This window comes from Mustela nivalis, assembly GCF_964662115.1.
Source record: "Mustela nivalis genome assembly, chromosome: 4".
Lineage (NCBI taxonomy): Eukaryota > Metazoa > Chordata > Mammalia > Carnivora > Mustelidae > Mustela > Mustela nivalis.
The window spans coordinates 67,795,247-67,812,096 of NC_139023.1; the positions used below are offsets into that span (position 1 = coordinate 67,795,247).

At 51.3% G+C, this 16,850-nt stretch overlaps 1 protein-coding gene across 1 annotated transcript in view; it reads left to right on the plus strand.

Annotated features, from left to right (window-relative positions):
- CPLX1 (complexin 1) overlaps positions 1-4,640 on the plus strand; it is a 34,745-nt gene extending 30,105 nt beyond the window's left edge. Inside the window, exon 4 of the mRNA XM_082727212.1 lies at positions 2,617-4,640. Within this exon, the coding sequence (XP_082583338.1) occupies positions 2,617-2,814 (198 nt within the window). The 3' untranslated portion in view covers positions 2,815-4,640. The remainder of the gene's footprint in view (positions 1-2,616) is intronic.
- Positions 4,641-16,850: the final 12,210 nt, after the last annotated feature.

Here is a 16,850-nt window from a genome sequence, read left to right on the forward strand (position 1 = left end):
CATCCCCTTGGGATCACTCAAGGCTTAGTCTTGAGGTTTGTGGTCAAAGTAACAAGCAAATATGTGATTGCTGATTGTTTGTTGTTTGGGAATGTTACAGATCCTCACTTAATTAGCACCAGGCTCCTCTCAGCCACTGGGTGTGCGGTGGGACCCTGCCATCTCCGTAGTTGGTGTGGAGGCTGGGCACCTCCAATGGGTGCCTGGACTGTCTGTAGCTGGACATTTGTGTCTGGAGCAGCTCCCAGCCAGGTCCCACTGGAGCCCAGCTCAGGAGTCCCTCCCCTAACATGGTGACCTTTAGGCGGAGCCCGGGGACCTAATCCTTGGAATGACTTTGAGTTTTACTGGAGTGACTGGGCTGGAGTCCAGGGTCTCCTTTGGGGGCACCAGAGGGGACAGCGCCAACACAGTGCTGGGCCAGAGCCTGCCTCTCCAGACGGGGAGATTCCTCTGCTCAGCTGCACCGTGTGCTCTTGCCATAGCATGCGTGTCCCCTGAGCACAGGTGGTGAGCGTGAGTGCAGGCTCCTGGGCCCGGCCCCAAGACTGACACCCCCAGCTATTGTGGGATTCAAGACTGAATCCAGCTATTGTGGGATTAGATAGGATGAGTGGGACTGTCCCCAGAGGGTCCACCTGCAGGGAAGGCATGGGTGTGGGGACACCTGTTGGGGTCCACCTGGACACATGTTCCTGCCTCGTGAATGTTCCTGCCGTGTGCATAGCCACCTGGCTGGAGAAGTCTGCTGGAGTCTGTGTTCCTGGCTGGAGGGAAGCTCTCTCTGGTCTGACCTAGTTTCTGGCAGTGTCTCTCTCCCCTGCCCACGCTCCACCCCACAGGCCTCCAAGCCACATGTCCTTCCTTCCCCTTCCAAGCCTAGGGGCCACTCCCTCCACCAGGACTTTGTCCCAGAGTGGTGACCCAGGGAGAGGGCTCATGCTAATTGTGCAAGGGAGTGCCTAGTATCTGGCCAGTTTGTCACACTCTGTGCCTTTGTCTGACCTGACATCAGGGCTCAGTAGGAAGGGCCCTCTGGTCCATGTGCCCACTGCCCAAGGTGTTCTCTGGGTGCCCCCAACAGCCCCGCATTCCTCTCTCTGTCTGGCAGGTGCCCAGTGAGGCCCTGGGCTGTGCTGTGGTCACAGGGGACCAGAGAGCATGGCTTCCTCCTCTGACCTCTGCTGAAGGTGGCCATCGATTCCCCCATGCCTGAAGCCACCAGCAGGCTCAGGGAGCAGACAGAGGCAGAGGTTGCCGCCTGTGTCTTCAGCAGGCTGGGGTTAGGACACAGCCAGTTCCCCTGAAATCTGGAAGCAGAGGAAGGTCCTTCTTGGAGAGTCGGCACTTCCCTCCTCCCCACCAGCCCCAAAGCAGAAGATGGGCTGGCAAAGAGAGATGAGTGAGCAGTGGGGTCAGTCCTCCCCCTGGGCAGAAACACCTTCTCCCCAAGGCCGGTGATCATGCCTGTGTGCTCCCCAGTAGAAATCTGGAGTCTGTGGATAAACCCTGCCCCCATACACTGTCCCCAGTTGTCCCTCTTTACCCATATTAATGCTTCAGCTCCTGTGTGCTCATGTGTGACTCAGAACCTCAGACCTGCCTAAGGGGTGCCCTCTTTCCAGCTTGAGTGGGTCCCAAGCTTGGCCCATCAGAGAGATGTGAGTCCAGCATGACCCCACCCAGTTCCCACCAGCCCTGAGGCAGGAGGCCTCTTGGTGACCAGAGACTCATCTTCCTCAATCCTGTGGGGCTAGGGATGGTTCAGTGCTGGTTCCTGCAGGGCTAGTGGTGGGCCTGGGGGTAGGGAACATGTATTGGTCTCTTTGAAACTTACTGTCTCAGTTCTAGAGGCCAGAAGTCCACAATCAGGATGTGGGCAGGGCTCCCTCCTTCTGAAACCTGCAGGGGAGAACCCTTCCTCATCTCCTGTGGCTGCTCCGGGCAGTGCTCAGGGTCCTTGGCTTGTAATCAGCCTTTCTCCACTTTCCTATGGCTTTCTCTGTCCTTGTTTTTCTTCCACAAGGAAACTCTCCCTGAATTTAGGGCCCAGGAAGATCTCCTTACCTTAATAACATCTGCAAAGGCCCTATTTCCAAATAAGGCTGCATTCTAAGGTTCCAGGTGACATGAACTTTGGGGGGACACCATTCTACCCACTACGGAGGGGAAACTGGAAATGGGGGCCCAGGGGTGCCCAGGAGTGTTGGCTGAGCACAAGCCTGGGTGGGGCTCCAGAGCTGCCATCTAGAGCTGCCACTGTGCACAGTCTGCTGGCTATCCAGGCCATCTGGGGAGATGGGCCAGGCCTGAGGTGTGAGCACCTCTCACCTGACTGGGGACCTAGGCTGAGTGGGCCTGCCAGCCACGGAGCAGTGGGCTCTTTACCAGACAGCTCCTGGACCACAGCCCCTGCCTCCCGGGAAGGCTAAGCAGGATGGCAGCGGGGAGGGCTGGGGGTGGGGCAGGGACACCGATAGGGACCGCCCCCCTGCTTCCGCCACAGCGCCACAACAAGCCCTCCCCCACCCAAGCCCGGCTTCCTCTGTCTCCGCACACTCCGTGGGGGGCTGGGACACCTGCTGACCCGGCTGCCCCCCTCTCCTCCCCACCCAGTACGGTATCAAGAAGAAGGAGGAGCGCGAGGCCGAGGCCCAGGCCGCCATGGAGGCCAATTCGGAGGGCAGCCTGACAAGGCCCAAGAAGGCCATCCCCCCGGGCTGTGGGGACGAGCCAGAGGAGGAGGACGAGAGCATCCTGGACACGGTCATCAAGTACCTGCCCGGGCCACTGCAGGACATGTTCAAGAAGTAGCGACCCTGCGCTGGACGGCAGCCTGCCCGCGCCCGGAGCCCCCAACCCCATCGCCCCGATCTCCCATTTAGCCCCTGCCCGTGCCCTCCGGAGGCCCCTGAAGGGATGTCGGGAGCAGAGTGCAGCCCCCCAACGCCAATATAAGCCATAGTCCTAGATCTGTCAGCCCCTGTCCCCCTCACACCTCGGGAGCCTACGCACCTCTCACTCCCACCCTCTCCCAGCACCACCATCGCCACCGCCCCCGGGGGTAGGGGCGACCGCCCCTCCCCTGGATCCCTGCGGTCTGTGCTGCAGGCGCCCGCCCACCCACCCACCCCCCGCCCCCCGCCCCCCGCCCCCGGGACCAGCCCACGTGCTCCTCTGGGTTGGACCCTCCCCCAGAGCCTGGGAAGTCCCTTACTGCTCCCGCCCTTCACACCCACCCCGCAGTGCCCAAGGCCAGGGCCACCGAAAGGGCCAGCATCTCGACCAACCCTGGGTGCGCCGTCCCTGCGTTGGTGGGCGCTTGTCGGGTCCCAAACTCAGGAGCACAGCCATAGTGGGGGGAAGGCGGGCGTGCAGGCTGGGAGAGGAGCTGGGAGGGGCGAGCAGCCTCACCCTTGGGACAGGGGTGGGAAGACCCCCATCCCTGTGGTTACACCTGGGCTGCAGGATCTCTAATCTTCCTGCTGAAGGTTGCCCACCTCCACCGGCCCCCCTTCACATTCATTGTCCATCTGTCTCTCCCTGTCCTTCACTCTCCCTTCTCGGCCCACTCCTCTGGAAGGCTTTGCTTCTTAGAAATACCAGGACCCGGTTCTCTTCTAAACTGAGGGAAACAAAGCAATAGGCCTAGGGGGAAATTTCTCAGACCCCCCCCACCTGCCCTCCCCGCCCAGTGCGGAATACACGCTGACCCTCACACACCCCTGTAACTCTGCCCCGGAGTTCGGAGTCCGAGGGCCCGGCCACCCCCCTCCCTGGCTGCCACCTCTGATCTAACCCCTGGAGGCTGCTCTGAATGGGGGGATCCCCTGCCGCCTCCCTCTGCACCCCGCCGTCCCCCTCCCACCCACCCACCCGCCCCAGCGCTGGGAGGAGACGCAGAGCCCTCGCAGGAGTGCGTGCATCTGGAGAGGAGTGTGGAGACAAAGGCCGCCCCTGGCCTCTTCCGCAGGGTGCAGGCCCCCCGAGTTGGGGCCTGCCAGGAGGCCTTACGATCGGTGGAGGCGGAGTCTGACGGGTACCACCGCGGGCCTCCCGAACCTTCCTTGTTCCTTCATCCTTGTTTTCCTTTGCATCACGATCTGTTGAATCTCAGGTAAATGAGGTCTTACGTGTTTGGGGAGTTTCATCGTGACAGAGCCCGTTGACTCGGTGCTCGGGCCCCTTTCTGTCCCGATCACTAATTCATGGTGTCCACGTGTTGCGGGCCCGGGGCACGGCCCCCGTCGCTCTTTAGAGAAGCCATATCAATAGACCGCAATACTAACCGCGCGCCCCTGCTCTGCGACGGGAGTGCGTGTGCCCGCGCCCCCGCGCCGCCCCGCTGCGCCCCCGCGCCTCCGGCGTCCTCCTTGACTCCTCCTGGTCCCACGTCTTTTTTAAATGCCTGTTTTCACACTTTGAAAAGCCAGCTCTGAGCAGACAGGGCGTTGTCTCGTAGAAACCCCCGCATCCCGTTCCCAGCGCATGGGGCGCCCGGAGCAGCTGAGCTTAGCGTAGATTGTGGGTGTCGTCCGTCCTTCTGTCTTTGCGCCTGCGCCTCCTCCTGCATGTCGGGGGCCGTCGCGTGTGTAGTCTCTGGATGGAATCACAGCCAATAAAACACCACAGTGATTTCATTCCGTGTGGCCCTTCTCTCCCGACTCCTGATCCTGCCTAGGCAGCCTGAGGTCCCCACTGGAGGGGCTGGACCCTGCTGGACAGATCTACTTCCACGTCCTGCCAGATAGGAAGCACCTTCCCCTGTCACTGGGACAACAGCAGGGTCTCACCACACCCTGACCCAGGTCCCCCCCTGCTCTCTAAGGCAGCCCTAGGTTACCCATCTAAGAGGCAGACCCACCCCTTTGGGCTCCCTTCCTTCCTCTTCCCTGCCCCCTCCCTCCATGAATCTCCCACCTTCACAGACCCCTTGACAGTCCTTACCTTCCCCACAGATATGCCAGGCCCTTGAGGGTCCAGCTCCCACTGTGCTGGGCACACTTTTGGCCAACCCCCACCATCCTAAACTCCTTCACAGTCTCTAGTCTGTCCTGTGGTGGCCGTCACCTCCCTGTGTCCTTAGGGAGGCCTCTGTGCCCTGCCGGGGCTCTGGGTCCCACACCCCACCAGGGAAGCCTGCCTCTCTGGGCCAGGCTGGGCGAGGTGCCCATGAACCCTGGGCACCCTGACCCAGCCCAGGGAACGGCCTGGCTCTCTCCCTCCTGGGCCCCCACCCATGTCCTTCCCATCCCCCAAGCCTACCCCAAGGCACCATAACCGCGGTTTCTGCTTGTAACCCCAGAAAGGACGCGTGTGGCCTCTGCCCCCCGGCCCCACCGGCCTCTCTCCAGGGAACAAGTCTGGGTCATCTGTCTTCTGTGATTCTCCTCATACTGTTGGCCAGAAATACTTTCAGTAAAACCTGCCCAGTCTTGGCAAGTAGAAAGAGTGCCCTCACCCACTACCCCTGCCTTCTGCACCCCTCCCCACACAGAGCTGTGCTCTGTGAGTAGCTCTAGAGCAGCAGGCCTTTGCTTCTGCCTCAGGGGCAGGTGTTGTCAGCAGACCTACCTCTGGGGAGATGTTGGCCCCCAGCCCCGTGTACCGCTCCGTGTGCCTTTTGGCTCCGGAGGAAGGAGCAGCTGTTTGTCCTCCCTCCCTGGATCCAGAGCTCTTTACAGACAACTCTGTGGCTTTCGGCTTTGCATTCCCACCACAGGATGGCCACTTATAGAAGGGCACTGAAAACGGCACCCACCATTCAGCCTCCACTCCCCCCACCACCCTGGCTTGGCGGGGATGAGGCTCAGTCCTGAGCAGCAACCTGAATCTGCTGGGTGACCTGGCACTCCTTCCCTCTGGCCAGCCCCTCCCAGCAACCTCAAGTGATGGAGTCTGAGGACTTCAGGTAAAGCACTTGCTCAGCTCCCTATGATGAGCCAACCTCAGCTTTATGCACCAGGGATAACTGAAGTCCCTCCCTCCTGGAAGTGATTTTTCCAGTGGCAGGAACAGATGATAAACAAAAACATAAATCAAGTGGTGATTTCTTCTGTGGAGGAAATTGAGTGGATTAAGGGGGATAGAAAGGATGGTGCGGACCAGTATTTCACCTCTGACAAGGTACAGAGAAGCCCTCGGGAGAGGAAGAGGGAGCTCTGTGGAACTCCCATGGGAGAGCACTGCAGACAGAGGAACAGCCATGTCCAAGGCCCTGAGGCAGGAGGTGCCCTGGGCCCTTCAGAACAGTGACCATAACAGCAGCTGGCCTTGCTCCAGAAGCCAGTTCTAGATCCACACTGACTCTTAGCAGAGTCTCCTTTCCTTCTGGATGTTTAACTCTTGACAAAGCAGAGCACACATGGATAGGTTGCACCCTGCAGAGACGTTCTCCCGCTCTGGCTCTGCCCACCTGCAGCTCCGGCCAGCTCCTGGCTCTGATGACTTCCTCTCCCTGCTCCCTGCCAGCAGCCAGAGATTTCCTGCTTCCTCTCCTCTTCAAGGAACTGCTTGACTCACAAGCCACTTAACTATCAAGGCTGTCAGTACACAATTTTAAAGGTCTGGCAATTAAGGACCGTTTTGTCTAGTTCTGCTAATCCGCGGCTAGACAAGTCCTGCTGGCCACGGTCGCGGCCAACGGGGCTCAGCGAACCCTGAGTCCGGGCCACCTGTCCACACAGTTTGGAACCGTCTCCACTCCGTCTCAGCAGGTCCCCTCAAATCTAGGGAAAGGAGGGGGTCCTGTCGCGGAGGGGCGGGGGCGGGGTGGTTAACAGTCTAGCTTGGGCTGGTCCCAGGGGCGGGACCGGGAATGGGGCGGGGGTGGGGCTGGGCTGGGGGCGGGATTGAGGGACAGCGGCGGAGGTGGGGCTGGGCTGGGCGGGATTGAGGGACGGGCTGAGGGCGGGATTGAGGGGCTGGGGCGGGAGGTAGGGCGGGGCTGGGGTCGGGATTGGGGGGCTGCGGCGGGTGTGGGTCTGGGCTGGGGGCGGGATTGCAGCCGATCTTGGGGGTAGGCTCGTGTTGGGCTGGTGGTAGGCGCCCGGGCTGTCTCAATGCGAGGCCAGTGTCGACCACACGTCTGCGTGGTCTTACGCGTGGAAGGGCCTCAGGACAGTCCCCCGGCCCAGAGCCACTTGAGGTGTGCGCTGAGACCAAGAGTTAGGGGAGCCAAAGCCCCGCCTGCGGAGCGTGGCCGCGCCCCCGCACGCCCGGGCTCTGTTCTCGCCCACCTGGCGGGCCTGAGCCAATAAGCGCGTGCAGATCGACCCTCCGCAATTGGCTCCGAGGTGGTCACGTGCCAGGAACCTGGCCAATCAGAGCCGGGGAGACGCCACCGCGCTAAACGCTACAAGTCCCGGGACGGTCTTGGGGTTCAGTCCCCGCACGGCCTTTCTGGAGCCTCTGCAGTTTCTTCCCGAAGTCTTTCCGGAGTCGTCCCGGTGTCCTCTGCAGGCTAAGTTGGGGCAAGGAGGGGACGGCCTGGATCCCGTGAGCCCCCGCCGAGGAGGCAGCCCCTGGTTCTGAGCTGGGCGCTGACTGGAAACTGGGAGGCCACCCACCGGACAGGGGACACTGGACAGACCCTAGACAGGGGACACGTCCGGGCTGCCACGAGCGGCGCATCCTCGGCCGCGACAGCAGAGTGTCTGCCCCTCGCCTAGGGAGCCGAAGCCAGGCGGGGTGGGCTCATCCTTCCCGCTGTCCCCGCTCGGCCCCAGACCAGGCAGGGCCAGGCTGCAGCCCGTGCGGGCGAGACCCAGGTGGCCCCAGCTGGCCAAGCAGAGGCCCACACCTGTCTGAGGGCAGAGCCTGGGAGTAAGGGGCTTCAGTGGCCAGTGCTGGCTGGCGGGCTTCGCTCTGCAGCCTGAGGCTCAGGGAAGATCCTTCATCAGGAGAGTGGGCTCAGCCCGCACGCACCCAGAGTCCTGCACTGTTCAAGGTGCTTTTCCTGGAGGTGCAGCTGGCCGCGCCTCCCTGCTGCTGGGCCCTGCCCAGGGCTGCGCATCGTTCCCAGTGGGGCCCAGTGTGATTTCTCCCAGCCTTCGAGGTTGAGTTGATTTTTGTAAAACAAAGCGCTTTCTGGCACCTCAATTGAGTGAGTCCCCAGGGATTTATGCTGCCCAGGGGCAAGAAAGGGCTTTGCCGAGAGAGAGAGAGAGAGAGAGAGAGAGAGAGAGAGAGAGAAGGAGAAGTGGTCTGGCCTGGCCAGGGAGAGGCCTGGAGGGAGGGACGGGATTGGGGGACGGTATAGTAGAAGCTGTGGGTGCTGCCTTCTGGCAGCAGGAGACCCAGGAACTGAGAAGCTGGTGGGCAGAGAGGGCAATCCCAGGGTCACAGCTCCTGCTTCTACTAATTGCCATCTCTGAAGTTTCCTATGCAAAGACAGTTCTCAGAAAGGCAAACGTTAACGTGTTACTTTAAGGCCAACACAAACACTGACCTTTGATTTGCTTTCAGAACAAACCTTTAGTGCAGCAGCCAAGAGAGGAAGGCCTCGTGCTCTGTGTCCAGTTGGCCAAAACTTTGATTCTCTCAAAGGAGTCCATCAGTCAGAACTTCTGTCCACACATGTTCACTAGGCCCTGACCACCAGTCTCAAGGAGGGGGGCACAGCCCATTACACCTCCTGGCTCCCACCTCACCCACCCAGGACTGGGCCCAGCTGCAACTTTCCAGCCAAGATGGACCATTGACTCTCTGCATGGGTTCTCCTGCGGTTGACTCTTTATACATGGGGCAGAAATAAAGTTAAGTAGATAATAAGAATTCCTCACTAGGAGAAATTCACCTATGATTGGGGCTGGAAATATCCAAAATAAGCCTGGTAGCAAGGAAATGCTAATTAGCAGACATGAACCCACAATGGCATGTCAAAGGGACACAGCAGCAGCTGACCCAAGCTTGCTGTGACTGAAGGCTGAACATTTGGAACAACAAGTAAGAGAGTGTTGGGTTATAACAACTACAGAATAAAGATTCGTTAGTCCATACAGATATAAGAGAATGAGTAAACACCATGGGGAGGAGAGCTAAGTCTGCCATGTGGGATTCCAACCACATTAGGTAGACACTGCCTTCAAGGAGATGGAACAAACTCTCACTCGGAGTGTGGGCTGCACATGGTGACTTCCCTCTGAAGAACACAGTATGGAGACGGGGTGAAAACAGCAGCTGATGGTGGAGAAGGCCTACAGGAACACCACCCCCAGGTCAAGGGCAACAGTACAGTGATCCATCATGTTGAGAGTGCCCTCGAGGAGATGTGATGAGAAGGCTAACTATGAGAAGAACATCAGACTAACTGCAGTTAAAGGATGTTCTACAAATTATCTGACAGAGCACTCCTTAAAAATGTTAAGGCCATAAAAAACAAGGAATGTCTGAGAAAATGTCATAGCCAAGAGTAGCCTAAGGAGACATGACACCTAAAAATATGGTATCCTCAATGAGATCTTATAACAGAGAAAGGACACCAAGTAAAATCTAGGGAGATCTGAATAAAGAATGGACTTTAGGGGTGCCTGGGTGGCTCAGTGGGTTAAAGCCTCTGTCTTCGGCTCAGGTCATGATCCCAGGGTCCTGAGATCGAGCCCCACATCAGCCTCTCTGCTCAGCAGGGAGCCTGCTTCCCCCTCTCTCTCTGCCTGCTTCTCTGCCTACTTATGATCTCTGTCTGTCAAATAAATAAATAAATAAAAATCTTAAAAAAAAAAAAAAAAGAATGGACTTTAGTTAACAAAAATATATCCATGTTGGTTCATCCACTGTGGCAAATGTACCCACCATTCTCATGAAAGATGTTAGTAATAGGAGAAATCGAGTGCAAGAATATGGGGATACTGCACTACCTTCATAACTTTTTGTAAAATTTATTTTATTTTATTTTAAAGATTTTATTTATTTATTTGACACAGAGAGAGAGAGCAAGCGCACAACGAGGGGGAGCGGCAGACAAAGGGAGAGGGAGAAGCAGGCTTCCCACTGAGCAGGGAGCCTGAAGTGGGGCTTGATCCCAGGGTCCTGGGATCATGATCTGAACCTAAAGTAGACACTTTACCGACTGATAAACCCAGTTGCACTGTAACTTTGTTTTAGAAATTTAAAACTTCTAAATTTACAAGTTTACTTACAAAATTAATCTGGAAAAGGCAGAATCCAATTCAAACACCATTAAAACCAGCAGCTAATGAAAGACACAGAAGAGAAGGAAGTGCAGATTCAACCCCTAACCAGCTCACCTGCCTGCAGAGTGGAAAAACCGGGCCGGACAGTCCCAGGCTTCCTTCTGAGTATTCTCACTGTTCCTGCACAGGCAAGGGGGGAGCTGCTGCATGGAGACAGGTGACAGGGAAACAGGGAAGAGCAGGCGGATCCCTAATGGGAAGGAGGGGTCCAGAGCTCTGTCCTCCTGGGGACGATACGATGCTTTGCTGCCCCAGGCCTGCTGGGTGGGGTAAACACTGCCAGTGTGCCTGACTCAGCGTGCCATCTCAGCCAAGCGCAGGTGACTGACCTGGCCCCCCTGGACTCGCCCAGCTTCTTCCAGACTCGCAGGCCACAGAGGCATGCAGGGTCACCAAAGCCCCACAACAATCCGATGTGGAAGAAAGAGCAAGTCATTTTCAGAAATGGAGGGAAGAGTGTGAAACCTCACTGTGCTATAGCTAAGCTGGAAATGTATTCTGGATGGGGCTGTCCTAGCACAAGCAAAATGGAAAGAACCAGCAAGGCAACCAACCAGACACAGTGCAGAGAAACAAGCAAACAAATAAATATTGAGTGCAAACATGGCCAAGAGCCCCTAGCAGGAAAAATAACTTAAGAAATGCTTAACTGACTGGGCCAGTATTCCAGGAGCCCAAAAGTTGTCTTTTTTTTTTTTTTTTTTTTAATGGTTAATAGACTTTATTCTTCTGAGCAGGTATAGGTTTATAGAAAAGCTGAGTGGAAAGTACAGAGCATTCTCATACATTCCCCCCACCCGTTTCCCTCATAGTTAGCATCTTGCATAAGTGTGATACATTTTTTACAATTGTGAACCAACATTGATGTACTGGTTGTTAACTAAAGTCTTAATAGTTTCCGTTAGATTTAATTTTTTGCGTTGTACATTCTGTGTGTTTTGATGAACGTGCAGAGACATGGATCCACAGAGTACGTCATGGTTTCAGGATTTTTTACTGCCTGTGATCCACAGATTCATCCCCCCCTTCCAGATCCATTCACCTACGGAAAAACAGCTTCGTTGTTTTCGGGTTTTGGTAATTACAAATAAAGCTGTTATAAACGTTTGTGAAAACTTTGTGTGGAGGTAGATTTTCTTCCTTTTTCTTTTTAAGATTTTATTTATTTATTTGACACACAGAGACAGAGAGGGCACAGCAGGGAGAATGGCAGGCTGAGGGAGAGGGAGATGGCAAGGATCACAATGTGGGGCTCGATCCCAGGACCTTGAGATCATGACTTCGCGCGAAGACAGATGCTTCACCGACTGAGCCATCTTTTTCTCTTCCAAATAAGCTTTACACCCAATGTGGGCCTTGAACTCACGACCCTGAGATCAAGAGTTGCATGCTCTGTCAACTGAGCCAGCCAGGCGCCCCTGGATGTAAGTTTTCAACACATTTGGGTAAATACCAAGAAGTGGGACTGCTGGATCATGTGTTGAGTGTGTTTAGTTCTGGAAAAAACCACTGTACTGTCTTCCAAGGTGGCTGCAGCAGCTTCCATTCCTGTAGCAGTGCGGAGGGTCCCTGTGGCTCCATGCCCACATCAGTACTTGAAGTTGTCAGTATTCCAGGTTTTGGTCATTCAGATAGATGTTTCATTATTATTTTAATTTGCAATCCTCTACTGAGGCGATTTTGAGCATCTTTTCATATGCTATTTGCTATCTGAATATCTTCTTTGGTGAGGTGTCTGTTCAGATCTTTTGCCCATTTTTTAACTGAGTTGTTTGTTTTCTTATTGTTGACTTTAAAAAATATATATTTTATTTATTTGAGCGAGAGACTGAGCAAGAGAGAACACAACCAGGGAAGGGCAGAGGGAGAGGAAGAAGCAAATTCTGTTGAGGAGGGAGCCTGATGTGGGTCAATATCAGGAACCCAAGACCTTGACTTGAGCTGAAGGCAGACACTCAAGGACTGAGCCACCAGGTGCCCTGAGTCTTCCTATTCAAGAACATGGACTATCTCTCCATTTAATTAGAGCTTCTTTGATTTCTTTCATCAGAGTTTTATAGTTTCCTCATGTAGATCTTCTACATATTTTGTTAGATTTATACCTGTATTTCTTCTTTTTTTTTTTTTTTTTTTTGGTACTAGTGTACATAGCATTGTGTCTTTTATTTCAAAATTCAATTGTTCATTACTGGTACTTACTGTATTTAAATTTTTTTGTAAAAAACTTATTATACACTGAAACTTTTTTCTTTTAATGTACAGTTTTATGAGTTTTAGTGTATAGACTTACGTAACTGTGTAATACTTAATGGTGAAATGCTGAATGCTTTCCCCCTAAGATCAGAAACAAGGTAAAAACATCCTCTCTCACCACACCTATTCAGTGTTGGAAGTCCCAGCCAGTGCAAAGGGCAAGTAAAAGAAATAAAAATAATGTAGATTGGAAAGGGAGACACACAGACTATATGGTCATCTATGTAGAAAATTGCAGGTTATTCTAAAACAACCACAACATATTTTATCCCATGTTAAATGTATAGTCACAGGATAACACATAAAAATCAATCTTAGTACTATATAAAACAATACAAAATTGGAAACTGAAATTGAACACAATAGCCTCCTAGAAAGAAAAGAAAGAAAGAATGAAAGAAAGAAAGCTTTGAAACTGGAAATTGATCACAAGAGGAAAGTTGGAAAGAACTCAAACACATGGAGACTAAAGAGCATCCTACAAAGATTGAATAGGTCAACCAGGAAAATAAGAAGAATTTTAAAAAATTCATGGAATTAAATGAAAATGAAAACAACGGTTCAAAACCTTTGGGATACAGCAAAGGCAGTTCTAAGAGGAAAGTATATAGCAATACAAGCCTTTCTCAAGAAACAAAAAAGGTCTCAAATACACAGCATAACCCTACACCTAAAGGAGCTGGAGAAAGAGTATCAAATAAAGCCTAAATCCAGAAAGAGAAGAGATATAATAAAATCAGAGCAGAAATAAATGGAATAGAAACCACAAGAACAGTAGAACAGATCAATGAAGCCAAGAGCTGGTTCTTTGAAAGAATCAATAAGATCGATAAACTCCTGGTCAGACTTATAAAAAAGAAAACAGAAAGGACCCAAATTTAAAAAATCATGAATGAGAGAGGAGAGATCACAACCAACACTGAAGAAATACAAACAATTCTAAGAACATATTATGAGTAACCAGGTGCCAACAAATTAGACAACCTGGAAGAATTAGATGCATTCCTAGAGACATAAACTACCAAAAATGAACCAGGAAGAAATAGAAAACCTGAAGAGAGCCATAACCAGTAAGGAAATTGAAGCAGTCATCAAAAATCTCCCAAAACACAAGAGTCCAGAGTAGAATGGCTTCCCAGGGGAATTCTAACAAACATTTAAAGAAGAATTAATACCCATTCTTGTAAAGCTATTAAAAAATAGAAACGGAAGGAAAACATTCAAACTCTATGAGGCCAGCATTCCCTTGATCCCAAAACCAAAGACCCCACCAAAATGAATTATAGACCAATATCCCTGATGAACATGGAAGCAAAAATCCTCACTAAAATACTAGCCAATAGGATCCAATGGTACATTAAAAAGATCATTCATGGGGCGCCTGGGTGGCTCAGTGGGTTAGAGCCGCTGCCTTCAGCTCGGGTCATGATCTCAGGGTCCTGGGATGGAGTCCCACATCGGGCTCTCTGCTCAGCAGGGAGCCTGCTTCCTCCTCTCTCTCTGCCTGCCTCTCTGCCTACTTGTGATCTGTCTGTCAAAAAAAAAAAAAAAAAAAATCATTCACCATGACCAAGTGGGATTGATTCCTGGGCTGAAAGATTGGTTCAACAGTTGCAAAGCAATCAATGTGATACAATACATTAATAAAAGAAAGAACAAGAGCCATATGTTCCTCTCAACAGATGCCGAAAAAGTATTTGACAAAGTACATCAACCTTTCTTGATTAAAACTCTTCACAGTGTAGGGATAAAGGGAACATACCTCAATACCATCAAAGCCATCTATGAAAAGCCCACAGCGAATATCATTCTCAATGGGGGAAAAACTGAGAGCTTTTCCCCTAAGGTCAGGAACATGGCAGGGCTGTCCACTATCACTCCTGCTGTTCAACATAGTACTAGAAGTCCTAGCCTCAGCAATCAGACAACTAAAAGAAAGAAATGGCATCCAGATCAGCAAAGAAGAAGTCAAACTCTCACTCTTCACAGATGACATAATACTCTATGTGGAAAACCCAAAAGACTCCTCTCCAAAATTGCTAGAACTCATACAGGAATTTAGGAAAGTAGCAGGATGTAAAATCAACGCACAGAAGTCAGTTGCATTTCTATACATTAACAATGAGACAGAAGAAAGACAGATTAAGGAGTTGATCCAACTTAAAATTGCACCCAAAACCATAAGATACCTAGGAATAAACCTAACCAAAGACTCAAAGGATCTGCACTCTGAAAACTATGGAACACTCTTGAAAGAAACTGAGGAAGACACAAAGAAATGGAAAAAGGTTCCATGCTCATGGATTGGAAGAACAAATATTGTTAAAAATGTCTGCTACTGGGGCAGCTGGGTGGCTCAGTGGATCAAAGCCTCTGCCTTTGGCTCAGGTCATGATCCCAGAGTCCTGGGATTGAGCCCCGCATTGGGCTCTGCTCAGCAGAGAGCCTGCCTCCCCACCCCTTGCCTGCCTCTCTGCCTACTTGTGATCTCTGTCTGTCAAATAAATAAATAAATAATCTTTAAAAAAATGTCTGCTACCTAGAGCAATTTACACATTCAACGCAATTCTTATCAAAATACCATCAAATTCTTCACAGAGCTGGAACAAATAATCCTAAAATTTGTATGGAACCAGAAAAGACCCAAAGAAATGTTGAAAAACAAAACCAAAACTGGGAGCATCACAATTCTGGACTTCAAGCCCTATCATCAAGACAGTATGGTACTGGCACAAAAACAGACACACAGATCAATGGAACAGAATAGAGAACCAAGAAATGGACCCTCAATTCTACTGTCAACTAATCTTTGACAAAGCAGGAAAGAATGTCCAGTGGGAAAAAGATAGTCTCTTCAACAAATAGTGTTGGGGAAATTGGACAGCCACATGCAGAAGAATGAAACTGCACCATTTCCTTACACCACATGCACAAATAGACTCAAAATGGATAAAAGACCTCAATGTGAGACAGGAATCCATCAAAATCCTTGCAGACAGCACAGGCACCAACGTCTTGCTAGACATGTCTCCAAAGGCAAGGGAAACAAAAGCAAAAATGAACTATTGGGACTTCATCAAATTGAAAAACTTTTGCACAGCAAAGGAAACAGTGGACAAAACCAAAAGACAACTGACAGAATGGGAGAAGATATTTGCAAATGTTTTACTAGCTAAAGGGCTAGTATCCAAAATCTTTAAAGAACTTATCAGAATCAACACCCAAAGAACAAATTATCCCAAGAAATGGGCAGAAGACATGAACAGACATTTTTCCACAGAAGACATACAAATGGCAAAAGACACATGAAAAAATGCTCAACATCACTTGGTATCAGGGAAATACAAATCAAAACCACAGTGAGATACCACCTCACACCAGTGAGAATGGCTAAAATTAACAAGTCAGGAAATGACAGATGTTGGAGAGGATGTGGAAAAAGGGGAACCCTCCTACACTGTTGGTGGGAATGCAAGTTGGTGAAGCCAGTCTGGAAAACAGTATGAAGTATCCTCAAAAAGTTGAAAATAGAGCTACCCTACGACCCAGTGATTGGGCTAATGGATTTTACCCAAAAGATACAGATGTAGTGATCTGAAGGGGTATGTGCACCCCAGTGTTTACAACAGTAATGTCCACCATAGCCCAACTATAGAAAGAGTCCAGGTGTCCATCGACAGATGAATGGATAAAGAAGATGTAGTAGGGTTCAGTGGGTTGGGCCTCTGCCTTTGGCTCAGGTCATGATCTCAGGGTCCTGGGATCGAGCCCCACATTGGGTTCTCTGCTCAGTGGGGAGCCTGCCCCCCATCTACTTGTGATCTCTCTCTGTCAAATAAATAAAATCTTTAAAAAAAAAAAGATGTTGTAAACACACACACACACATACACACAGGAATATTATGCAGCTGTAAAAATGAAATTTTGCCATTTGCAACAATGTGGATGGAACTAGATGGTTTCATGCTAAGCAAGATAAGTTGACCCGAGAAAGACAACTATCATACGATCTCACTCATATGTGGAATTTAGGAAACAAAACAGAGGATCATAGGGGAAGAGAGGAAAAATGAAAGAAGATGAAACCAGAGAGGGAGACAAACTATAAGAGAGTTTTAGTCATATGGAACAAACTGAGGGTTGCTGGAGGGGAAGGAGGTGGAGGGTTGGGGTAACTGAGTGATGGACATTATGGAAGGCACGTGACATAGTGAGCACTGAGGGTTATATAAGGCTAATGAATCACTGACCTGTACCTCTGAAACCAGTAAAACATTATACGTAATTATTTGAATTAAAATTTTAAAAATGTTAGGGAAGGAAGGAAGGGAGGGAGGAAGGGTGAGTGATAAAAAGGCAGACTGAAAAATTTAGGTATACAGCTAACCAAACCGTGTACAGAAT